Source organism: Simochromis diagramma, unplaced genomic scaffold, assembly GCF_900408965.1.
Source record: "Simochromis diagramma unplaced genomic scaffold, fSimDia1.1 OVJJ01000304.1, whole genome shotgun sequence".
In the NCBI taxonomy this organism is placed as follows: domain Eukaryota; kingdom Metazoa; phylum Chordata; class Actinopteri; order Cichliformes; family Cichlidae; genus Simochromis; species Simochromis diagramma.
In genome coordinates, this window is record NW_024387030.1 from 21,120,421 (window position 1) to 21,147,314 (window position 26,894).

Below are 26,894 nucleotides of genomic sequence, written 5' to 3' on the forward strand. Positions count from 1 at the left end.
AGCTGGCCAGCACAGTTTCCGTGTGGGGCCTCCGTACTGCAGACCAGTGTATCAGAGACACAGCCCTGTGACCTCACATACTGTGGACGTTCTGTGAGGTAGTCCAGCATCCACTGGGACATGTGGTGGTCCACTCCCGATAGCTCCAGCTTGTCTCTCAAAAGTCATGGCTGGATGGTGTTGAAAGCACTGGAGAAATCAAAGAACATGATCCTCACAGTGCTTCCAGGCTTCTCCAGGTGAGTCAGAGCTCGGTGCAGGAGGTAGATGATGGCGTCCTCCACCCCAATGCCTGGCTGGTAAGCAAACTGTAGCGCATCCAATGAAGACCTCACCAGGGGGCGCAGATGGTTTAGAACCAACCTCTCGAGGGTCTTCATCAGGTGTGATGTCAGGGCTACCAGCCTGTAGCTGCTGAGGTCCTTGGGATGGGAGGTCTTTGGTACCGGTACCACACAGGAGGTCTTCCACAGCTGTGGTACTTTCCCCAGTGACAGGCTCAGGTTGAACTGATATCCTAGGATGCCACACAGTTCATCTGCGCAGCATCTCAGGAGCCTGGAGCTGATGCCATCTGGACCTGCAGCTTTCCTCACCTTGATCTTGCGAAGCTCATTCCTCACTTGAAGTGCTGAGATAGAAAGAGTGGATTTTGGGGGAGGGGGGTGTATGTTGGAGTCCAGAAGCCAGGGGTGGGTGTAATGACTGGAAGCTGGGAGGTGTGAAGCTGAGAGGTGTGAAGTCCTGAGATGAAGGACAGGCAGTCCCTGAAGATGAAGGAGATTGCAGCAGGGGGGACGATGCTGTGGGAGGGGTGGGTGGTTGATCAAACCTATTAAAATATTTATTTAGGTCATTCACCCACCCCAAGTCTCCTGCAGCCTGGGGGGTTGGTTTTTGTCCTGAGATTGTCTTCAGGCTGTTCCAAACCCCTCTGATGTTGTCCTGTTGCTGCTCTTCCATCTTCCTCCTGTAGTTTTCCTTCCCTTGCCTTATCCATTTCAGCTTCTTCTGGACAACTCTCAGCTCCTGTTTGTCTCCAGATCTAAAGACTCTCTTCTTCTCTTTGAGGAGAGCCTTAATTTCAGGATTTATCCATGGCTTGTTGTTAGAAAAACAACGTACCTTTTTGATGGACACGGTGTTGCCCACACAGAAGTTCATGTAATCCGTAATGCAGTCTGTGATGCTGTTGAGGTCATCCTCCAGGGGGCTGCAGAGGTTGTCCCACACAGTAGAACGGAAACAGTCCCTCAGGGCCTCTTCAGTCTCTGCCGACCATTTCCTTACTGTGCGTTTCACATCTGGTTTTCTGTGTACTAGAGGTTTATACACACCTCCTTGGTGTTGGCATACAATAAGTCCAATGTTTTATTGTCTCGGGTGTAGCAGGTTGTCACCTGGGTGAAGGTGGGGAGAGTGGAAGACAGGGAGATGTAAACTCTCGCGGTAGATAGTACGGTCTCATGCTAACCGCTAGCAGCTCAATGTCCTTTCAGCATAGCATCTCTTTGATAGATCACCATCTATCGTTCACAAACACAACCAGACCCCCTCCTCTCTTCTTACCACTCTCCGCTGTTCTGTCGGCCCGGATCAGATGAAAAACATCCATGTTTACGTGTGAGTCCGGAGTTAGCGCAGTTAGCCACGACTCTGTGAAGCACATCAGGCTGCACTCCCTGTAGCTCCCCTGATGAGATAAGAGCCGCCAGTTCGTCTACTTATTGGGGAGAGATCTCACATTCCCCATAATAATAGATGGAATCGCTGGCCAGTACCTCCTAACTTTACTGCGACGCCGGTCCCGGCCCGAGTACCACGTCTCTTCCTCCTCACCTCGCGGGGGATGTTAGCTTGCTCGGCGGTAGGCAGGGCAGCGGATGCTCCGAGGGCTAACAGCTGATCCCTGCTGTAAACAATGGGAGGTTGGACCTCCACGCGCTCTCCGGACAAAGACGCCGTAAAAAATGTAATAAAGAACACCGTTGTCCATAGAATTCTGAGCTCCATTGTGGGGGGCAGCAGTCCACAATAGAAAAACAAAAACAACAAAGAAACATATATTAAAGACAAAAAAGGACTCGGTCAGGTCGGAGCTGCTGATACTGTCTGCCAGCTCGGAGCAGCGCCGGAAATTTAAAAAAAAAGGGTTGCATTTTTTTTCTAGATATTTTTTACACTTGAAGTTGCTGATAGGAAAAAAAATGTTATGGAAAAATTGTGGTTGTGGAATTTGTAATCAGTGGCACTACCAGAATTTTTTTCATAGGGGAGCCACTAAAACACACACAAAAAAACACAATTTCCAGATTTATTATGCTGTTGTCAAATATAGGTTACTTGAAAAATATGGCAAAAAAGAGAGAGCGAAAAGAATTAAATATACCTATTTAATTATCTGCTATTAAATTTGATATCACTGAAAATTAAATAAATATGAAAAACAAATAATAATCTGTTTTAAGCAGGAATAAATAACAAGTCAGGGTTTCAACTCACTGTAGTGTGTTTTCCTCTCTCGTGCACATGTTTATTAGAATTATTAACAACATATGACAGTCTTACCAGGGGTGGCCACTGGGGGAGCCAGCAAATTTAGGGGATGATCAGTGCCTCCCTGGCCCCCCTTTGGTGGCGCCTCTCTTTATAACAAAGCTTAAATGTGGTTTTCCGTCCTGAAGCTGCTGTGATGTAGCTAGCTATTGCACTTTCAATAATTTAGGGCTCCAAATATACTGGAAGCAGCATAAAAAATACAAATTAGAAGCACCACATTTTTAATCCTTTCAGTGTACCTCATGGGCTTTTAAGGCATGTCTTTATTAAACCCACTCAGGTTATTGTACAAAAATATCTAGTGCTATATAAATTGTATTTATATAGCACTAAAGCACAACAGTTATCTCAAGGTTTTTCTGCAGTTCACTCCTCTGCTCCATCTCAGGTTGACCTGTCACTGAGGCCCCTCCTCCCTCCCCCTCTGAAGTCACCACAGTAAGGTGTGTATGAATGTGTGTGTGTTGTGAGAGAGAACGCTTATTTAAAGGGCTACCTCTCTCTCGCCAGGCGATCGACACCAGTTCAGCATTGTCATTTTACCGCCTGCTGCTCCTTCCAGGGAATAACGTGTGAACAGTCTGAACAGTTTTCCTCAGAGACGTCTGCTGAAGAAACAGTTCGTAAGACTGAAATTCCTGCTGATTCTGCACAGAGATCTTTCTTTAGAAATGACTAACAGGCTGGGTGATTTACATCCATTCAGTGATTAACCAATAACTTTATTTACTTGCTGTATGTTTATTACACCCTCTACTAACTGCTTATCTCTTTTTTTTTTTTCATCTTTTTTTAATGTATTTATCGACTGTTTAACCTCCCAAGCTTAGGGATTGGTACTGGCTTGCTTTCTGGCTTCTGATTAGTCCTTGTATATAGGAATATAGGGAGCTTACAAACCACTACTGGTTACTGGCTGTTGTGTCATTGGTGGATTCGGTCACAAACAAATTTTAAACGATTTCCTGAGATAGCTGTGGACTTGACATTTAACCATTTACTGCCTCTTCTTCTTTAGTGATGTGATGACATTGTTTTCTAATCTCACTTCTGTGGTTCACACATAACTACATTTCTAGATTTCTTACTAATCCATAATTAGCTTGTGGACTGGTTTATTGGCCAAAATAAAATACGTTGTTGGAGCACCTTTAGCTTTGATTATAGCACGCATTTGCAGTAGGATCATGTCGATGAGCTGAATTTTATCATTTCAGCTGTGTCAATGTTTATTTCCATCCAGAGCTGCATTGGTTTTTTATCATCTTATACTAATGATGGGAGAGTCTGACCACTCCAGTGCATCCCAAAGAGTCTCCGTGGTGGCCAGTCCGTGTTTGAAAATAATGTCTCATGCTCTTAGAATCACTCTTTCACAATTTAACCCTGGTGAATCCTGGTGTCTTTCTCTTGGAATATTCTTTTGGAATTCGGGGAATGAGGAATGCAAGGAAAGGAAATGAAAACCTAGTCATTCATTTTGTTCAAGTAGTCAGCTGGCCTCATTTTGGGGGGTAGATAATGTTGCTGAACTTAGACCTCCACACCAATGGAAAGCTCTTGCCTATTTGCTTTATGAGATATAGGTGATGGTTTGTTTTTGGCTGGATGAGCCAGAGGAGGCTGGGTAAACTTGTTTAAAAAAAATACGATTTAAAAATAATACTCATTATTATTAGAGTAACTATATGTAATACCTGTTTTTCAGTATACTGAGCTTGTTGCAGAAATGCCTCAGCTGTCTGTGCTGCCTCTGACAGGTAACTTCTGTTCTTTTTTTTGCTTTTTTTTTGCTTTTTTCTTTTCTTCCTTTTTTTCATATGATGACAACTTTGTGTGATCTGTTTTTTCCCCATCAGGCCTTTTGTTCCTGCTCTCCTCAGTACTTGGCTCAGAAGTTAGTGGTGAGTCCTGAAAAATAGCCGATTGCCTGACAGCAGATAGATCCACTTATTTGACTTGGCACAAATTTTATGCCTGATGCCTGACATAACCAGAAAGAAGCAGGGGCTGGCAGTCTTTCAGTCCATAGAGATATAACACCAGGACGCTGGTGTTCCACTAACTTGTACTTACATACAGTTTGAACTGGTGATCTTGGAATCTGACTTTGTTTAGACTTTTGTTTGTCTCCAAGAGACCAACTTGTGTAAAGCTCCAGTTCACCTGCTTAGATATTGACTGAGTTCCTTGAACTGTGACCCTGTGTGGATCAGCAAAGTTCCAAAATAAATTAATACGTGCATTCGGTTCCTGTTTTTTCAAGTAATAAAGATGACTGTTGTACCATCATTCCACCTTTCATTCATGCCCATGATGAGTGTTCAGCAAAAACAGATAATATTCCAAGCCATGATGTTACTCTTCTAATTTCATTTTCATTAGTTTTGAATCATTTTTATGTTTGTTAAAGTTCTCTGGTCACTTTTGTTCCTTAGAGTCATACACTGTAGAAAATGTAAAGTACACACACATATATAAATACGTGTCTATTTGTGTAATTGCTGCAAAAAATAACCAACAAAAAAAACACAATTGTAGTAAAATCACCAATAGCCATAGCTATTTTCTGTTTTTATAAGCATTTTACATATTTTACTTTTTTGTTGTTGTTATTATTATTAACATTTACATTTGATATATGTTTATACTTTTACACTTTATAAATGTTCCTTCCCCCTTTTATCTTTTTAGAAAATTATTTTATAATGAAATTAATACTATATATTAATAGTAAAAGAAATCTGTTTAGTTGTATTCTGTCGTTTGTCTTTTTTTATGTTTCTGTCTGTTTTAAAAAATGCTTGGTCTTGCCTCTGGACTAAACTAGCTCACTCTATTTAATGAAGATGAAACCTACTACCTAGATCAAGGATTTTAATGGAGTATTTTGACTGGACATCTTCTGTTTTCCACTCAGTGCCCTATCCAGTGACCTGTACAACACGTGGAGCAGACCTGACCCAGGACACTGTGGTGGTTTTATGTCCACCACAGTGCACACAGTGGAGGATGTCTGTGTTTGGGACAGGAGTCTATGCTGCTGTCTCATCCATCTGTGGAGCTGCAGTCCACAGGTACAGCTTTCCTTTCATATCAGCTGTACTTTTTAAATTTATCTTCAATTTTTACCAAAATATGCTTTAAATACATATTATAGTAAATATTAACTGATATTTCAGTCTATCACTGAAAACACTAAAACATAATGTTGTACACTTGCTTGATTTTAAAGCTACACAATTAAACCATGGTAATATTTAGAGGACCGTGACGTGGTTGGCTGAAAGGACCGACAGAAAAATAAGCAAAATGGAAAAAAAAATAGAAAACAAAGTAAATCCTTCTTATCTTCTGATTTTCATTTCCATATTTTGTTTGGAGGGTTTTTGTTACTTGTTTTCCTATTTTTCTTTTCTTTTTTTTTAACTTTTATTCATGTATTTATTTAAAATCAGTTTTTTCTCATAGTTGATTCTATTTTGTATTGTTGGTTCATTTTTAATTTTCATTCATTTTTTCATTTAGTATATTGTATTGTTTTGTGTGTATATTTTCAATTAAAGTTTTTTTTTTTAATTTTAACCTAGGCTTTTTCAATATTGTGTTAAAGTTCCTTCAGTTTAATTTTTCTTTGCTTTTATTACATTTTTAATGATTAGACGTTCTCCTTCTTATTCAGGGTCTTCAGTCATTTTTTTTTGTATTTTTTTATATTTATTTATTTATTTTTTAGTTTAATGCAACTTTTTTTTTGGTGGTGGAGCTCTATTTAGTTATTTTGCTTTGTGGTTCACTGATTACTTCCTTGTTACTTCCACTGCTTCTTGCCATTGTGTTTAGTTCCCTGTATATGATACTCTTAGCAGCCTTTTCAGAGCATGAACACCTCATCACAGCGGTGCCGTTGGAGTGAGAATTGTTTTTTCAAACATGTGGATTAGACTCTGTGTTCCGCTGCCAAGATGTGACATAATAGAGAGCAGTGTGAGTCCGGCTGCCTGCTGAACCTTAACAAAACACCAACACCATGAAGGAATGTGCATGAAAGGAGGATTAAGTTCTCAGCCCTGAGTGACCTCCTCATTCCTCTGCAGAGGGCCTCCGTGGCCCACTGAGAAGAAAAATTATGCTTATTCTTATCTTTTTTCTCCTTCACAGCTGTGTCTTCTCCTTGTCCCATAAAGGGTTTTTTTAGTTATTTATTTTACTATGAAAAGAACTTCCTACGCACGTGTGTGTTTTTAGACACAAATCTTTTTTTAACAAGGTCTCGGTCCAGATGCACTAGTTCAAGATGCATTTGTAATTGACTTCACGAGTAGCAACTCTCATAACTGTTAATGATGATCTTTTTCCACTGTGATAATAATACTTTTATTTTGTCATTTCATACAGAGGTATCCTGGGCAAAGCTGGGGGCCCTGTTAGGGTTCATAGGCTGCAGGGACGGCACAACTACATCAGCTCATATGCCCACGGTATACACTCACAGGCCCTGTCTCACTGGACCGCCTCCTTCAGCCTCACCAGTAGGTGGAACAACTTTGGTGAATTGTTTTTAATTAAGTAATAATCCAATATGAATAACCTAATAATGTTAATATTTATTAAGTATTGCGAGATATGCTTAAAGTACCTAGAATTGTGATTTCAGAATGATATATACATTATTTTAATATATATTTATCTGGAGATTGTTTAAACTTATATAGTACTGGAGAGCTTTACCTGTAATTATACAACAGAAAAATAATTTTATTTTAAAAACTGCAAATTAGCAGGGATTAGACAAAACAAAAACACAATTTTTAATTGATTAATATCATCATTTGACTGCAGATGTGAATGATGCATATCTGTCTTCTCCACTAATTATCATGCCTTCTGTGTGTTTTAGAGCCCATTAATGTTCCACAGGAGCTGATCAGCGAGACCAGCACCACAGCTCTTCCTGCAGCTGCGCGACCAGGTAAATGATACACACCTTTATATTAGGAATATATATTTGTTCTTGTTCTGTCTGTGCTTTCCTAGTGTCATGACACCACCCTGATCTGAGCACTTTTTCTAATTAACTGTTTCCTTTTGGTAATTCATCTTGTTATGTCTTTGACTTTCTTTTGTCAGATTTTTATTTTCATTAGTATTAGTGGTTAACAGATTTGTTTGGCAAGTGAAGGATCACTGGTTTCCAGCTTGAGACAAAAATCTCCTTTGGGGTTGTGTCAGGAAGGACATCCGGCGTAAAACTCTGCCAAATCAAATAAGTAGAGCAACCCACTGTGACAAGGGGGCAGCCAAAAGTGGCTTCTTTATTTGCACTGAGCTTAAGTCAAAGGCAAAATTAAAAGAGGAGCTCATACAGAAGTAAAAGGAAGGTATCACACATTAACACATATAAATATATTTTTAAAAAATCCCCTCTCGCCCTGTGGGCAGTCCTCAGGCTCAGGTCCTCTACCAGAGGCCTGGGAGCTTGAGGGTCTTGCGCAGTATCTTAGCTGCTCCTAGGACTTCGCTCTTCTGGACGGGGATCTCGGTTGTTGTTTGTGGGATCTGCTGGAGCCACTTGCCTAGCTTGGGGGTCACTGCACTGAGTGCTTACCACTGGGATCACTGTTACCTTCACCTTCCCCATCTTCTGGAGCTCTTCTCTGAGCCCTTGGTACTTCTCCAGCTTTTCGTGTTCCTTCTTCCTGATGTTGCTGTCACTCAATATCGCTATATCTATCACTACGGCTGCTTGTCCACTACTACTATGTCCGGTTGGTTAGCCATCACCATTTTGACCTCGAGGCTTCCAGGCCATACTCGGCACAGATGCTTCTGTATACTGTACTGACCACTTTCGGGCCATAACTTTCATTATGACCTGTTATTCTCTTTTGCTGTTTTTCCACCAGATCAGAATACAGATCATGTGAGTATAACTTGATGGTTGAGATAATTACCTGTTTGGCAGGATTAACTTTTTTTCTGCCAAGTAAATGTCTTATTACAAAATATAATTAACCTGTTCCACAAGTCAGACTTTGTTCCACATCATACTTTTTTAATGAGAGAGTACCTTGCCAAAATTTATACAAAGTACAAGTTACTCAGAAAATGCTCTTTGAATGTGTACTGGCCATAATTTATTATGACAGTCCCTTCCCATTCCTATTTAAGCAATAGGGGTGACTCAGACAGGAGATATTCTGAAAATATAAAGGCATAAACACAATAGAACACTGGATATGGATTACTCAACAGGAGTTTGATGCTTCGACCATGAATACTGTGTTACCTCAGTTGACCTTTATGTGTGTGTGTATTTGAGTGTGTATATGAGTGCCAAGCCCTTAGAAGTTTTAGTTTTTAGTTATAGTTGCGCTAAGGAATGCATTGTATCAATGACTGTTTACAAAGATGTACAAATGTGTGTGTTGCAGTAAAGAAACTGCTGAAGAAGCCATCGGTGAAAAAAGCCCTGGCAGGTGGGAATAAAGGTACATTGTATATATCATTGGTTATACAGTTCATCTGTATAGTGACAATAAAGGCATTCTATTCTATTCTATTTTATTCTATTCTATTCTATTCTATTCTATAGAATATCAGTTTGGTAGCTGTTTAAAATCACTCAACAAAAGGTTCAAACAGATGTTGATACAGGTCAGGGAGACATAATTAAATAAGAACTTAAGGAGTGGCCAAATCAACAGTCTGGTAAAAAAGAATCACACTTGCGTTCGCAGCAATAGCTAAAGACCTAATATTTCACGGACTGGGGCTTCTGCTAGATGCTCCCAGCACACCTTCATTACACATTTGAGCACACCAGACCTGTCCCCTGCCATCTGATCCCAATCACCACCAGGTGGTAAGATGAGATACCTTTATTAGTCCCACAAGGGGAAATTTCATGTAATCTCCTGCTTGGAGATGCTTAAGCTTACAGATTAAAACTTAAATTAAGTTATTATTTTTTATGGTTTTTGTTTACATCAGAGTTTATTATGCATTACTTTTTTTTAAAAGTGAGCCAGAAATGGGTACAAGACAGTAACTGTAGAACAATGACTGTAGAAGGTGGTTAAATAGAGTTTAGTCATCTGCATATATAAGTATCACATGCACTTTTTAATTGACTGTAATAATTGTGGCAATTCAATTTTATTTACACAGCGCCAAATCACAACAGCAGTCGCCTCAAGGCGCTTTATATTGTACAGTAGATCGTACAATAATAGATACAGAGAAAGACCCAACAATCATAGGACCCCCTATGAGCAAGCACTTTGGTGACAGTGGGAAGGAAAAACTCCCTTTTAACAGGAAGATTCCTCTGGCAGAACCAGGGTCAGGGAGGGGCGGGGCCATCTGCTGCGACCATTTGGGGAGAGAGAAGGAAGAAAGGATAAAGACATGCTGTGGAAGAGAGACGGAGATTAATTAATACATAGTGAGTGAGAAAGGTGACTGGAAAGGAAAAACTCAATGCATCATGGGAATCCCCGGCAGCCTAGTCTATTGCAGCATAACTAAGGGAGGATTCAGGGTCACCTGGTCCAGCCCTAACTATATGCTTTAGCAAAAAGGAAAGATTTAAGCCTAATCTTGAAAGTAGAGATAGTGTCTGTCTCCCGAATCCAAACTGGAAGCTGGTTCCACAGAAGAGGGGCCTGAAAACTGAAGGCTCTCCCTCCCATCCTACTTTTAAATACTCTAGGAACAACAAGTAAGCCTGCAGTGTGAGAGTGAAGTGCTCTAATAGGGTGATATGGTACTACAAGGTCATTAAGATATGATGGGGCCTGATTATTTAAGACCTTGTATGTGAGGAGCAAGATTTTGAATTCAATTCTGGATTTAACAGGAAGCCAATGAAGGGAAGCCAAAACAGGAGAAATATGCTCTCTCTTTCTAGTCCCTGTCAGTACTCTTGCTGCAGCATTTTGGATTAGCTGAAAGCTTTTCAGGGAGTTTTTTGGACATCCTGATAATAATGAATTGCAGTCGTCCAGCCTGGAAGTAATAAATGCATGAACTAGTTTTTCAGCGTCACTCTGAGACAGGATATTTCTAATTTTAGAGATGTTGCGCAAATGGAAGAACGCAGTCTTACATATTTGTTTAATATGTGCGTTGAAGGACATATCCTGGTCAAAAATGACTCCAAGGTTCCTCACAGCGTTACTGGAGGCCAAGGTAATGCCATCCAGAGTAAGAGTCTGGTTAGATACCATATTTCTAAGCTTTTCAGGGCCGAGTACAATAACCTCAGTTTTAACTAATACATCAAAACTGAAGAGTGCAAGCATTAGTCCTGTTTTATACTTAACAGAACTATCTTCCAGCACCCATTTATATCTCAACCGTACTTAGCATATACACTAAAAGTTCTTATTTATTATATTTAATTATATAGGATGGAAAAAGCCCAAAACACGAGTGTAGACAGAGGTCAAATAAAATTTAATGAAAGTTATATAAGCAAAAACTGCAAAAATAATTATTATCTATAGTAACACTGAACATAAAAATAATCAATGTTGTTAATCTCTGGATCAACATCTTTACTTTTTTGTGTGGGCAGATTGTCAGATGGACATTGCGATGGTGATTGACAGCAGCAGCAATATTGGGCAGCGGAGGTTTAACCTGCAGAAGAACTTTATTGCCAAACTGGCGGCTATGCTAAGAGTCGGACCAATAGGACCTCATATTGGTTTAATACAGGCCAGGTCGGGCACACCACACAGAGTCACTTCAGAAAAATCTTTATTTCTTTCTTTTTACCTCAGCCTTAAACCACCCAACAATGTCATTTATACTAACAAGTCTTGAGAATTGTGGTATTTTGGGATAGTGGTGAGTAAATAAATGTAAAAAAAAATAAAGGCAACTTGTCAGGCATTAGTCCAAATAAAAATGGAAAAGAGGACATTTCATTCATAGATGTTCTGTTGACAAATCTGCAACAACTGATGATCAATTGTATCATTTCAGTATTGATCAAACTCTGTGAGGAAAACGTCCATCATTCACAGCTTCAACAATCTATTGAAGACTGCTGAATCTGTGTCACAATGAACTTAGACAATTCTGAAAGGAAATCGGGTATTTAATAGAGTATCCAATGGTGTGTTATACTATGCCACATAAAATTCCTTTTACCTCCCTTATGAGTGAACTCAGGTTTATGCTTTTTAAAGTTTAGATTAAAGTTAGGTTTAAGGGCTAGATAAGAATTATTACATCAAAAATGCAGATATATACATATACACTAAACATTTGTCTTCATATGTGCCTGCAGTGACTCTCCCAGGACAGAGTTCCTACTGACTAACTACACTCAACCTAAAGAGCTGTTGTTTGCTATTAAGGAGCTGGCCTACCTAGGAGGAGACTCCAATACAGGTAACACACATTTAGACATATCTTGATTAACCTGAATTATAAATTGAAAAGTTAAAAAATACACATCCTGTAGCCCATAGCTCTTTGAAAAGGTGACAATCAGACAAAGTTTCCTCATTTATGATCAAATGAGGTGAAAAGAGTAAGTACATGTGATGATTCAGTAGGCTGTAGGATCACCTTTAACAGCATTAATGTCTGTATGACATCAGTCTCCCACATTTTGTGGAGGAAATCTAACCCACTACCTGGCAAAGTTCAATTCAATCTTATTTATATAGTGCAAAATCACAACAACAGTTGCCTCAAGGTGCTTTATATTGTAAGGTAGACCCTACAATAATCCAAACTGGTCATCAAATCTCTCTCACTACCATCCCTATCACGCTTGCTGCTATCCTTCTGTCAGTAGTTGCCACTGACACTCTTCCCCACCCTGCCTGCATTCCTTTCATCAGTTAGACAAAAAAAAAAACCAGGTGATCCAGGTGTTTTGTTTCTTTTTCTTTCTTTCTTCCCCCCTTTCTCACCATCTCTTCTCCCCTCTGTTTTTCTTTCTCTCCCTCTCTTTCTTTCATTCTTTCTCCCTGTCCTATCCCCCAGTCATGTCTGTCCCGTTTGTAGCAACCGAAAATAAAATAAAATAAATATATAATTATAATAAAGGTCAATCAAATGGACCAATATGGCAAGGCCATGATGATCCACTTGGTAAAATAAATCCGCTTGGCATCTTTCTTGGCCTTAAGACAACAATCTGATGGCTAAAGAGCCAAACGGGACACAAAAACCCCCCCAAAAAACCAGGTAATGTAAAAATATTTATCGTGTTGTTGGTCTTCCTAGGTAAAGCCATCATGCATACAGCAGAGACTTTTTTCTCTCAGGAGAATGGGGGGAGAAGGGGTCACCCCCGGGTGATGATGGTGTTAATTGATGGCTGGCCATCTGATGACCTGGACCAGGCGGCCATGTTGGCCAGAGAGAGTGGGATCAATGTCTTTCTGGTGTCTGTCGCCAAACCAGCGCCTGAGGAGCTCAGCATGGTTCGAGACAAAGACTTCATGAAGAAGGTTCACATGTTATTTGAATTGCCTAAATGTTAGATAAATGTTCATATGTTTCATTAATAAGGAGTGACACTCTAACATGAAATATACTTTAGACTGAATTGTCCCTTCTTGTTTAGTTTAAACTTAAAATGGATACATTATGCTGCTCCTTTTTTTCTTTCATATAAAAACAGTGATGCATGTACATATTAAAAATAGCCAAAATTTAAGATAATGAGGTCAGTAAATGTGCAGAAGATGCTTGTTGTCAAAAGAGAGAATACATTTAATATGGACATCTCAGAAGCCTCACCCATCTGCTGTTCAAAACTTCTGCTTGCAAAAGTCCAGTAAGACTTTGTATTAAGGCCAGGGAAAGGAAGTTCAAATGCTGTGTTTTAGACAGGAAATGTGCCCTGGTTTAAGATAAATAAGGATTATTTTAAACAGTGACTCATGCAAAGTTACTTTAATAGTGTCCACGGTTGCAGAGTTGGATTTTTAGTTCCCTTTAAACAACACAAAATCGCATATAAACCTTGTGTAATGTTGACCCTAAACAAACAGCAGTTTTCAGACAGATCCTGTTTTCAGACAAAGAATTCAACTCTGCTTGAACATGTTGGTGTTCAGTATTGTGTCTATGACTCCAAAAAACAAAAAGGACCTGATACAGGTCCTAGAAGTCTGAAACAGAACTGCCTTAGCTGAAAAGTTTCCAAAAAGCACAATCTGTCCATCCATGCTCAGCTGGACAACAAAAAAAACAACAACAACAAAAAATGTAGCATATGCATGCGGTTATTGAGAGTGGTTATGTGCAGCATAAAAGTAGAAACTTGAATTATTATTTTATTGTTTTAGTCAAACCCAAGAGGCATTCATCAAATCACAGTAAACATGTTTTGTATTAATGACAGAATTTCTACCTGTCCTCCTGCAGGCTGTGTGTAAAGACAACGGTTTCTTCAGTTATCCAATCCCCAGCTGGTTCAGCACCACCAAACACATCAGACCTCTCATTCAGAGACTCTGTTCACTAGACAGCCTGCTCTGTAGTAAGACACACCTTCATCAACTACTGTAATGCAGCTGTCAGGAGATACCTTTGAAAACACACAGGTCATGGCCATCACATTACATTTGATAATCAAATATTAACAGTTGTACCTTTGCATAAAAACAATACCAATAATTCTTTAATTTTGTAATATCAGATTTGACCAAGAAAAATGAAATAATATTGTTTTCTGCTTGGAAAAAAGTTTTGAAAGAATTGCTACACTATAAAATATCTTTTGGACATGCATGAAAATACTTTCAGTCTCTTCAGCATCATCTCTTTACAGCTGTGGTTTCACCATTAACAGTATAGCTTTTTAAGTCATTTTGTTTATTACAGAAACAAAATTAATGAATTCATAATATTTACATTTGATTATTTAGATGGATGTGGCTCTGCTGTGACATTGACATAAAATGTATTTTTTTAGGTAAAACCTGTTACAATTCTGTGAACATCGGCTTTCTCATCGATGGTTCATCTAGCGTTGGGGATGGAAATTTCCAACTTGTCCTGGAATTCCTAGCAGGAATTGCAAGAAGCTTTGAAATCTCAGATGTGGGAGCTCACATTGGTCAGCTTCACAACATGCAAACCACTGATTATCTTATACGTTATTAATGCTGGTTGGCTGACTGGCTGTATTGGTGTTGTAGGTGCAGTGCAGTTCACCTATGAACAGAGATTAGAGTTTGGCCTGTCTGACTACTCAAACAAGGACGATGCCATCAATGCTCTGAGAAGGATCTCCTACATGAGTGGAGGAACATCGACCGGTTCAGCCATAAGCTACACCACTCAGAACCTGTTCAGGTAACAGTGGCGCTGTTTTCTTTCTAAGCAAAGCTCGCCACACCTGCAGTGTTGGCAAGTTTAGCCTTAAAAAATTATTTTATTCATTATTTTATTGAAACTGAAGGGCCTTGCAATACTTAATGAGATAATTAATGATAAAGAAGTGTTAATCTTTGTCTTTAGAAAATGTAATTTTATGAAAATAACGGTAACATTTGTACCACAACAAGAGACAGATGTCAGGTGCTCTTAAGGTTCGATCTAAAATACTCAAAAATGGAAATACTCAAATCAAATTTCTGAAAACTGTGTTTACATTCTGCAGGGTTTTTTTTTAAACAGAAGTTACAGAAGTTACACTGTATTTGTTGTTTATGGCAGACGAACAGGACCGGGTCGCAATTTTCTCATAGTGGTGACAGATGGCCAATCATACGATGACGTCAGAGGCCCAGCAATGGCTGCACATAAGCAAGGTATGTGTGAAAACAATAAATGAAAGCTATTTGATGTTACTCCACACTTCATAAGGCTCAGTTTTCAAGGTTGTTTGTGTTATAGAATTTTCTTTTGTAATAGGGATACAGGGAGAAAATGTGTAAACTGAGCTTGTAAAATCGTGTTTGTAATGGCAAGAAATTGCAAAAAGCAAAAAAAAAAAAAAAAACGCCAAAACTTGTTGGCTGTTTTTCCTGAGCAATTTGATAAACTACTCTGGATACGCTGGATACTGGACAGGAAGATCCCTGTTGGACTGCTAAGGAATGGAGTCCCATGGCCTTTGCTACATGCCCAAGTGCATCTCTTGGGAGTAAGCTATCTTCACCTGAAGACTTCTCCGTCATTATGATCTTTGTTCCCTTTCAAGAAAGACCACTTCTATTCCAGCTTTACTGATAAGTGCTACAAGGTCTCTGTCAGCAAGAGCATTCAGTGTCTCTTCTATAGCTTACCAAGCTGAGCTAGAGTGAGATTGAAACTAGAAGGCAGTATATCCTCAAAGGTCCTTGCCTTTGAGGCTCCCTAAAGTGCAGGCAGCCGGCCAGGCTGTAGGGGGTCCAAAGAATCCATGGACTAGCAGTCTCCCCAGGCCAGACCTCAAGTTGCTCCTCCCCCTGCTGCTGCAATCAAGATGAAAAAGAAACGGCTGGCTTGACAACCTCTCCCCCTGGCTGCTCTGCCCCGACCCAGCCCCGTTCCAGAACAAGTTCAGTGGAACACGTTCCATGCAGGGTCAGTGACTCTGTTTCACTGGAAACAGAGTCAGTGTTTGTAGTGTTGTTTCACAAACATTTCACTGACATGTTTTGTATTCAAAAAGTCCAAACTGAATGTGCTGTAACTGAGTTTAAGAATATAATCCACCCACTGTTATCATCTTTAATGCCCAGTACCAACACAGAGCAGAGCAGCTACCCGAACGCTACTCCCACAGAGGTCGGTTATCTTGTTAATAATTTTACCTCCTCACTATGTATGACACTGGATACTGAAGTCTGTGAAAAATAGAGCCTCAAATCAGAAGTACTTGACTCCCTGGTATAATTCTCAAACATGTAGCCTAAAGCAGATGACTCGTAAGCTGGAGAGGAAATGGCGTGTCACAAATTTAGAGGATCATCATTTAGCCTGGGGAAATAGTTTGTTGCTTTATAAGAAAGTCCTCCTCCCAGTCCGGTGACGTAGGCGGTCAAGATGGCAGCTTGAATGGGGAAGCTCCGTCGCAGCGGCAGCTAATTTGCATTGGACTTAGAGCATTACGCTACACAGCACTTACAAAATATAACCTCAGGACAGTGGGAAGCTTGAAGACTCTTTGTGAAAGCTCAGAAATGCCGAGTCACCAACAAAAACTTACGCTTCGACGGCAAGAAGGCGCTAGCAAGGAAACCTCGGCGAAAGCTAATGTGCACCCGCCCTCACCTCCAATGTCGGATACTATTCAGACTGCTACAACTGAACAAATGGCCAAAGACATTGCAAGTATTTACGTGCTACTTAAGGAAACCTCCGAGACACAAGAGAGCAAGCTGAACGCTATCCAAACTGCTACGAGGGCAGTGGAGGCTAAGCTAGCGGATATGGCTACTCGAATAAGCAACACTGAGTCTCGTTTAGATTTCCTTGAGGATGCTAGCAGAGCGCTAAAGGAAAATCCTCCTGCTACTAGTGACGAGGTGAACGCTCTACGACAGAAATTAGACTACATCGAAAACAGAGGACGGAGGAACAACCTGCGCTTCGCCGGCTTTCCAGAAGGCTGCGAGGGATCGGACACTCTAGCATTCGTGCGCAACGCGATCCCACAACTCCTGAAGGTCGACTTCCCGGGCGGGCTGGAGATTGACCGCGCACACCGCAGCCTGGTGAGACGCAAACCTGACGGTCATCCCCCGAGGGTCATCATCGCCCGATTTCTGCGGTTCCAGGACAGGGAACAGATCATGGAAGCTGCGCGGAGGCTGGGACAGCTGAACTGGAACGGCCACCGCATTATGATCTTCCCTGACTACTCCAAACTTGTCACGGACAAACGAGCGGCATTTAATCCCTGTAAACGGCTGCTGCACGAAAGGAAGATAAAGTTCTCCCTACTGTTCCCAGCAGTGCTGGTGCTGAAAATGACAGAGGGCAGACGTGAGTTTACTGACCCCAAAAAAGCCCAGGACTACATTCTGTCTTTACCTTGAGTTATTTACAGTCAGGGCTTGGATTTAAACACTACCCTTTTTTTTCTCTCTTTCTTTTCGCCCTAGCGTTAATTAACACGCTATACACGCTATACTTTGCACCTCTTAACTGTTTAGTTTCAATATTATAGGGCTTCGCAGCTTTATTTGATTTATTCAGTTGTGCTACTTTTGAGAATACGACACAATCTGCTTGGTAGAGAAGCTCACTGAGACTGTTAAATTCCTCTTTTAGTAATTCAGTTGTCATGAAGCCCTTTTCAGTTTGTCAGGGGACAGTTCTAACCAACCTGCATAAAGGTCTGTTCAGTTAGCTAAGTCCCAGAATGACTGTTTTCCTCATATTACGCCGACTTAATATGCTGCTGCTGCTGCTGGCGACGGGTCCTGTTTATGACTGTTCGACTGGTTAGAGTCACGGACCATAAAGTTTATGTTTTGCTTTCTGGGGCTCATAGCCCACCTGAGGGTGACTCGTGTTCTCAGTTGCCCCAGACGTATCTGTTTAAATGTTTATCAGTTGTTATTTTTATTTACTTCCAAACCCCCCCCCCCATTTTTCTTACAGCCAGCCTTCCAAATATTGTCCACTCGGTACTGAACTCCTGGTTCTAATAATAAGTTACCCCACTGCTATGCGTCTGATACGTATTGCATGATGGCGAATAAGCAACAAAGGGCCCTTACTTTGATGACCTGGAATGTAAAAGGCCTTAACCATCCAATCAAAAAAAAGAAGATCATGACATTTATCAAATCAAAAAAAGTTGACATTGTCTTTCTTCAAGAGACTCACTTGTCTCCCCAAGAGTCAGATAAACTTTGCCGGGATTGGGTGGGTCAGGTATTTTTTTCGTGTGGCAGCAGTCAGAGTAGGGGTGTCGCAATTTTAATTCATAAGCAGTTATAGTTTAAATGCTCCCGGATGGTTAAGGATGAAGATGGGCGGACATTGCTACTCTTGGCTGAGATTCAAGGCCATAGGATGATTTTAAGCAATGTCTATGCACCAAACATCGACGACCCCACCTTCTTTGGAAACTTGGAATGCAAAATTAGTGATATGGGCGACTACCCAATCCTGATAGCAGGGGACTTCAATTTGGTCATGGATGATATACTGGATCGAAGCACTCCCTCACAGCGACACTCTAGATCAGCTTCGGTCGCTATAAAAATGTGTAGGACCTTGGGTTTGGTGGACGTATGGAGAGTATTCAACCCATTCGCAAGAGATTACACCTTTTATTCTGCCCCCCACAACACTCTGTCAAGAATAGATTATTTTCTTGTGTCAAATTCTATCATGCCCTCAGCAATGTCCTGCTCTATTGGTAGTATACACGTTTCTGACCACGCCCCGGTGCTCCTACATCTGAGCTCATTTGGTACCCCCCCCCCAAGTCTCCCAGATGGAGGCTAAACTCAAGCCTTTTACATGATCCCAACTTTTTCCACTCCTTGAGAGAGCAGATCAATTCTTATATAGAAATTAACCTCTCTACAGCTCCCAGTGCGGGTGTAGCATGGGAAGCTTTGAAAGCTTTTATTAGAGGGTTCATCATCCAGCATGCCTCATATAGGAAAAGAACTGCTCTGTCCAAGCAGATAGACCTGGAGAGGAAGATTGCCATAGCTGAAGCCGCTTTTAAGGCAGACATGAGCTCGGCAAATCTGACCCACCTAACTAGACTTAAATATGAGTTTAACTCAATTTTGACTCAGAAAATGGAGTTTTCTCTATTTCGGGCTAGGCAGAAATACTTCGAAGATGGAGATAAACCTGGCAAACTGCTTGCAAGATATATTAAACAAAAAGAAGCTCAGACTATCATAGCAGCAATTAGAGCACAGGATGGCACTATGGTGTCAAAACCCTCTGAAGTGAATGAAGCCTTCAGAGATTTCTATATGCAACTCTACTCCTCAGAAATACAAGCAAACTCTCAGGAAATTAACAGTTTTCTCTCCCCCCTCAACCTCCCAACTCTCTCTAGGACACAGGTGGACTCCCTGGACGCCCCAATTTCAAAGGAAGAGATCTTAAGGGTAATCAAAAATCTCCCAATTGACAAGGCCCCTGGGTTGGATGGGTTTACAGCAGAGTTTTACAGGAACTTTGCAGAGGAGCTCTCCCCTTTACTCCTGCAAATGTTTGAGGAAGCCCTGGATAAGGGCAGCCTGCCACCAACACTGTCAGAGGCACTTATTTCCCTTGTCTTAAAGAAAAACAAAGACCCGCTTGACTGTAAGAGTTACAGGCCAATAAGCTTGATCAATTGTGATTGCAAAATTTTAGCCAAGTTACTAGCAACCAGATTAGATAAGGTCATGACTTACTTAATACACCCCGACCAAGTTGGTTTTATTCGGACTCGCTGCTCTGCCGATAATATTAGACGCCTAATTGATATTATGTGGGCAACCCAGAATAAATCCCCTACGGGGGACGTTTCTCCAGCTATAGCCCTCTCCCTAGATGCAGAGAAAGCATTCGACAGGGTGGAGTGGCGTTTTCTATTTTGTGTAATGGAAGCATTTGGCTTTGGCCCAAAATTCATAAGGTGGGTCAAACTTCTCTACAACAATCCAAGAGCATCAATACTAACAAACCGTATTATATCACAGTCCTTCGACCTCCACAGGGGTACAAGACAGGGCTGCCCACTGAGTCCTCTGCTTTTTGCTTTAGAGCCTCTGGCAGCGACAATACGTAGAGACCCTGATTTTCCAGGTATCCAGGTCCACAATAATAACCACAAATTGATGCTCTATGCTGATGACGCCCTGGTCCTAATATCACAGCCAGAACGATCTCTACCTGCTCTCTTAAGAATTATTAACCAGTTCTCTAATATATCAGGATATAGAGTAAATTGGTCAAAGTCTGAAGCGCTCCCTCTGACAGCCTTCTGCCCCAAAACCCTGTTCCAGCCAGGGGATTTCAGCTGGCCTCAGACTGGTATTAAATACTTGGGCATTACATTCCCCCGTTTGTTACACAACATAGTCCAGGCTAATTTTGAACCTCTATTGGACAAGTTCAGAACCGACATAATTAGATGGTCCCCTTTGTTCCTCACCCTTTGGGGTAAAGTTAACATCATCAAAATGAATTGTGCTCCAAAATTTAATTACCTACTACAAACACTCCCGCTAAAAATCCCATCAAAATATTTCCATCAATTTGACAGATTATGCAACCAATTCATATGGAATAACAGACGCCCTAGAATAAAGCTTAAAAAGCTACAGCAACCAGTGGAGTCGGGTGGCCTGGGGGTCCCAAATCTACTATTTTACCATTATGCTTTCAGTCTGAGACACATGGTTCACTGGGCTCTCCCTCCAGAACGAGCCCCCCCATGGCTTAGTCTGGAGAGTACTTTGTGCTCACCACTCCCTCCGATGCACATTTTAACCACCAAGCTCCCACCAGATATACAAACCCACCCCATTCTTTCTTTCCTGCAGACGGTCTGGAAGAAGGTGGCCTTGCTACTAAATTTTAACTCCCACCTTCATACTGAGGCTTCCATATGGCTCAATCCCAAACTCTGCATTAATAAATCGCCGTTTTTCTGGAGACTGTGGGTCCAGAGAGGGATACTTGTTCTCGGAGACCTGTATTAGGGGAGGATTCTCAAGTCCTTCAACGACCTTAAAGCACAGTTTCAGTTGCCACAAAGTCAGTTTTGGAGGTACTTGCAGCTCCGGCACTTATTGCTCAAAACCTTTGGTTCCTCCTCCACACCACCTCCAAATATTGAATATCTCAGCTACATCAAAAAAATCTTTGGGGGGGGTCGTGAAGTCTCTAAATATTACTCAATGCTTGTTACGGGCACGAGTAAAGGACTACCTGCCCTCCGGTTAGCTTGGGAATCTGACCTTGGTGTGGCTTTTACAGATCAGGAATGGACTGCAATTTTGCAGAATAGTAAAAAGGTGTCCAGGGAACTTAGAACGAGACTAATCCAATTCAAATTACTACACCGAATTTACTGGTCGCCACACAGACTGTATAGGGCGAACCTCATTCAGTCCCCTGAATGCTGGAGATGTCAGACTGGGGTAGGCACATTGACCCATATGATTTGGAGCTGTCCTAAAACCCAAATCTTTTGGACTGAGATACATGACTTTATCAAATCAACCATACGATGGGATATTCCTTTTTCACCAAGACTATTTGTTTTGGGAGACCCATCACTCCTTAACTATGCTCCACCTAAGGCTGCTGAGTGGGTACAGACTGCATTGATGCTGGGGCGTAAACTCATTATCTCCCAGTGGAAGGCCCCCTCCACCCCACCTGTCTCTGTATGGCATATTCAACTAGGGAGACTCGCTGCACTAGAACAACTCTCATACAGGCTCCTGAATAAAGTGGAGAGTTTCCATCTGAAGTGGGATCTATATCTGTCCAGAATAAAACGAACAGACTAGACCTTAGAGTGGGATAGTCATTGGAATTCTGATGAAGCACTCTCAGGGATGTCAGAGTGTGGCATGCAGTAAGACCCACATAGTCAAAGGCTGGCTGTTTTTGTTTCTTTTGTGTGTTTTTTTTTGTTTGTTTGTTTGTTTGTTTGTTGTTGTTTTTGTTTTTCTTTCCATGCTTTTGTTTATCTCTTGCTTTGTTTGCCCCCCCTCATTTTGGTTTGGTATTCTCTACTGTTCTGCTGCTATGCTGATGTTTTTTTTTTATGTGATGTAATCTGTCTCCGCAGTGGACTATAGTGTTCTAAAAGTACAATAAAATATTAATCATAAGAAAGTCCTCCTTAAAGCTAGAACATCTTACTATTCATCACTGATTGAAGAAAATAAGAACAACCCCAGGTTTCTCTTCAGCTCTGTAGCCAGGCTGACAAAAGGTCAGAGCTCTGTTAAGCCAACCATCCCTTTAACGTTAACTAGTAATGACTTCATGAACTTCTTCACAAGTACAATTTTAGCCATTAGAGAAAAATTTACTCCTCATCATCTCGCAGATGTAACATTATATACAGCTACTTTCAGTACCACTGATATTTATTTAGTCTTTTTCTCCAATTGATCTTTCTGAGTTAACTTCAGTAATTACGTCATCCGAACCATCATCTTTTAGATTCCTACAAGACTGAAGCATTTTTTAATGGTAGGAGTTCTTTGAGCAATCTTAAATATGATCAACCTGTCTCAATAATTGGCTACCATAGCTCTTCAAGCTGGCAGTAGTTAAACAGCTACTTATAAAGCCATCTCTTGACCCAGCTTAGCTTATAGGCCAATCTCCAACCTTCCCCTTATCTCACAAATCCTTGAAAGAGTAGTTGTCAAACAGCTAACAGGTCATCTACAGAGGAATGGCTTAATTTGAAGAGTTTCAGTCAGGTTCATTACAGCACAGAAACAGCTTTAGTGAAGGTTACAAATGATCTTGTTATGGCCTCTGACAATGGACTCATCTCTGTGCTTGTCCTGCTAGTGAGGTCTAGCAGCGTTTAATACTGTTGACCATAATATTCTAGAACAATTAGAGCATGCTGTAGGTATTACAGGTACTGCACTGCAGTGGTTTGTATCATATCTGCATAGACTGCAATTTGTTCATGTAAATGGAGAGTCCTGTTCACACACTAAGGTTAATTATGGAGTTCCACAGGGTTCAGTGCTAGGACCAGTTCTGTTTACATTGCTTCCTGTAGGCAGTATCATTAGAAGGCTTAGCATTCATTTTCACTGCTATGCAGATGACATCTCACTTTTTCTCCTGTTTCTCCTTCCCAACCAGGCATTACCATCTTCTCAGTGGGCGTGGCGTGGGCACCCCTGGATGATCTCAAAGCGATGTCATCAGAGCCAAAGGACAGCCACACTTTCTTCACCAGAGAGTTCAGCGGCCTTTCTGAGTTTATCCCACTAGTGGTCCGAGGCATTTGCAAAGACTTCACTGAGAATAACTGAGAACACACACAAGGGTTTGCATTTCTTTATTTGTGAGGACCCTTACCTTGTCGTTCATCCTCATTAGAAAGTACTGATTAAAGTCACATGAACGACCATTACATTCACATAAACACTGTCAGAACAACACGCGTATCTACAGTGACAAAAGTTTCTACAGCAACATCTTTTATATATCTTATTTCTTATATTCTTTTACACTGTGTACTCAGACATGTAAAGAAACAGATATATTTAAGGACAATGGATTTTCCTACAATTTCCTACACAAAGTGTCCAACACTTGTTTTTTTGTGTGAGTACAACCACTTATTTAAATTTATAATCTCTATTAAATCAATTATGTTACCTGAACTGATTTGCTCCAACCGACACTTAACAGCATACTTTAACTGATATTGTTTGCACCTAAAGTATGAAAACCCCACCACCTATTTACTACAAGATATAGCTCTCTATGACATTCACAGTTCTCCATATACAGTAGTAACAGTAACAGTAGTTCTAATTGGCTCTCATTTAATAGTCTAAAAGTGAAATGTGCCTTTGTAGCTTACCGATCTCAAATCATATTCTCTAAAATAAATCATGAACATCCTCCTAGCACATTATAACAGTGCAATGATTCAAAGTTTCACGAGCTAAATAATGACTCAATGCCTTAAAAATACACTTCTTATAAAACTTGCCATTAGCTAAACACGTCATAAATTCAATAACATATATACATCTGTATATATACTGTACACATTTATTTTCAAATACAGAAAACACATTAATGTACATAAAGGTCTCTTACACATTAAAATATTAATTCTATTTAAATTTTTCAACAAGCTGTTGGAAAATCATTCAAAAATCAACTAATTAATAACAATAATTAGCTGTCTGTATGAAAATATCAGTAACTCCTCACAATGACAAGTCCAATCTGAAGCCATAACCATTACAGTGTGAGGCTATAAATAAAATAAAATTTTAAAAAAGCTATATGAAGGCAGAAAACAACATGAAAGAAAATTGCTAAACAATAATCTTCGATCAGGTATGATTGTTTAAGAAAAATGCTAGCTTTGTGCTATAAAAGTTTTAAAATAGGTTTTAGCCATGGAGGGTATAAGGAATATATTCATAATCCATGGAATACATTAAATGAGGCATTATAATAGATTTTGAGCCCAAAATACAATCCCCATTGTTAATTTACATGAAATAGGCCTTATAATTCTGAGTAAAAAAATACTTTTCAAAGGTTACTTTGTAAATATGTTTTTTATATATATCACGGGTAATCCACTAACAGTAGTTTGTACATTCATGTTTATATCACAAAGCTGCTAAGAGATTATTCTGGAATATTTTCTAACAGCTAACAGTTTGTAGACAGAGCAGCTCTCCTGATGAATGTTTGTCTTGAAAAGCTTGCCGGGGGTGAAAGCTTTGCACAGCAGTCATTTCCTGCAGGAAGGTGTATAAAATCCTCTAGTTTTTTTTTCTTTTTCTTTACTTTGTCTGATTTGTGGCATCTGATGATTTCAACTTTTTATATAGACTAACCCATGCCCTTAACTCCATCTCACAGCCTTGCTCCAATATGATCACATGACTTTTCTTTTGGTATATGTTTTACCGGTGATTGTTTGTTAAATTCTGCCAAACAGAAATAAAGTCTTTGGTCATCTCCTATTTGCATTTGACATATTTTATTTAACCTATAAAGCCATTTGGCACGTCTGTTATTGTTCTAATATACAAATTGTGTAGATGTCTGTGGATTTCCTTAAGGTGCAGTCTCTTTCTCTGTAATATCTCATTAACAAGGACAGAAGTGTTGCTGTGTTTACACTGTACACCTAGACACATACAGTGGGGCAAAAAAGTATTTAGTCAGCCACCGATTGTGCAAGTTCCCCCACCTAAAATGATGACAGAGGTCAGTAATTTGCACCAGAGGTACACTTCAACTGTGAGAGACAGAATGTGAAAAAAAAATCCATGAATCCACATGGTAGGATTTGTAAAGAATTTATTCGTAAATCAGGGTGGAAAATAAGTATTTGGTCAATAACAAAAATACAACTCAATACTTTGTAACATAACCTTTGTTGGCAATAACAGAGGTCAAACGTTTACTATAGGTCTTTACCAGGTTTGCACACACAGTAGCTGGTATTTTGGCCCATTCCTCCATGCAGATCTTCTCGAGAGCAGTGATGTTTTGGGGCTGTCGCCGAGGAACACGGACTTTCAACTCCCGCCACAGATTTTCTATGGGGTTGAGGTCTGGAGACTGGCTAGGCCACTCCAGGACTTTCAAATGCTTCTTACGGAGCCACTCCTTTGTTGCCCGGGCGGTGTGTTTTGGATCATTGTCATGTTGGAAGACCCAGCCTCGTTTCAACTTCAAAGTTCTCACTGATGGAAGGAGGTTTTGGCACAAAATCTCACGATGCATGGCCCCATTCATTCTGTCCTTAACACGGATCAGTCGTCCTGTCCCCTTGGCAGAAAAACAGCCCCATAGCATGATGTTTCCACCCCCATGCTTCACAGTAGGTATGGTGTTCTTGGGATGCAACTCAGTATTCTTCTTCCTCCAAACACGACGAGTTGAGTTTATACCAAAAAGTTCTACTTTGGTTTCATCTGACCACATGACATTCTCCCAATCCTCTGCTGTATCATCCATGTGCTCTCTGGCAAACTTCAGACGGGCCTGGACATGCACTGGCTTCAGCAGCGGAACACGTCTGGCACTGCGGGATTTGATTCCCTGCCGTTGTAGTGTGTTACTGATGGTGACCTTTGTTACTTTGGTCCCAGCTCTCTGCAGGTCATTCACCAGGTCCCCCCGTGTGGTTCTGGGATCTTTGCTCACCGTTCTCATGATCATTTTGACCCCACGGGATGAGATCTTGCGTGGAGCCCCAGATCGAGGGAGATTATCAGTGGTCTTGTATGTCTTCCATTTTCTGATGATTGCTCCCACAGTTGATTTTTTCACACCAAGCTGCTTGCCTATTGTAGATTCACTCTTCCCAGTCTGGTGCAGGTCTACAATACTTTTCCTGGTGTCCTTCGAAAGCTCTTTGGTCTTGGCCATGGCGGAGTTTGGAGTCTGACTGTTTGAGGCTGTGGACAGGTGTCTTTTATACAGATGATGAGTTCAAACAGGTGCCATTCATACAGGTAACGAGTGGGGGACAGAAAAGCTTCTTACAGAAGACGTTACAGGTCTGTGAGAGCCAGAGATTTTCCTTGTTCGAGGTGACCAAATACTTATTTTCCACCCTAATTTACGAATAAATTCTTTACAAATCCTACCATGTGAATTCATGGATTTTTTTTTCATATTCTGTCTCTCACAGTTGAAGTGTA

At 40.6% G+C, this 26,894-nt stretch overlaps 1 protein-coding gene across 2 annotated transcripts; it reads left to right on the top strand.

Annotated features, from left to right (window-relative positions):
- The first annotated feature begins 3,043 nt into the window (after window positions 1-3,043).
- Window positions 3,044-25,192, top strand: coch (coagulation factor C homolog, cochlin (Limulus polyphemus)). 2 transcript variants are annotated; one of them, XM_040042556.1, is made up of 15 exons: window positions 3,044-3,182; window positions 4,268-4,319; window positions 4,419-4,463; window positions 5,480-5,636; window positions 6,958-7,091; window positions 7,460-7,531; window positions 8,994-9,050; window positions 11,141-11,288; window positions 11,861-11,964; window positions 12,811-13,037; window positions 13,960-14,074; window positions 14,510-14,653; window positions 14,736-14,892; window positions 15,256-15,350; window positions 23,344-25,192. In XM_040042556.1, exons 2-15 carry the CDS (start codon window positions 4,289-4,291, stop codon window positions 23,514-23,516), a joined length of 1,659 nt encoding a protein of 552 aa, XP_039898490.1. In that variant the 5' UTR covers window positions 3,044-3,182; window positions 4,268-4,288; the 3' UTR covers window positions 23,517-25,192. The 2 variants fall into 2 exon arrangements, with proteins under 2 accessions (XP_039898490.1, XP_039898491.1); XM_040042557.1 differs by having other exon boundaries at window positions 3,044-3,178.
- Window positions 25,193-26,894: the final 1,702 nt, after the last annotated feature.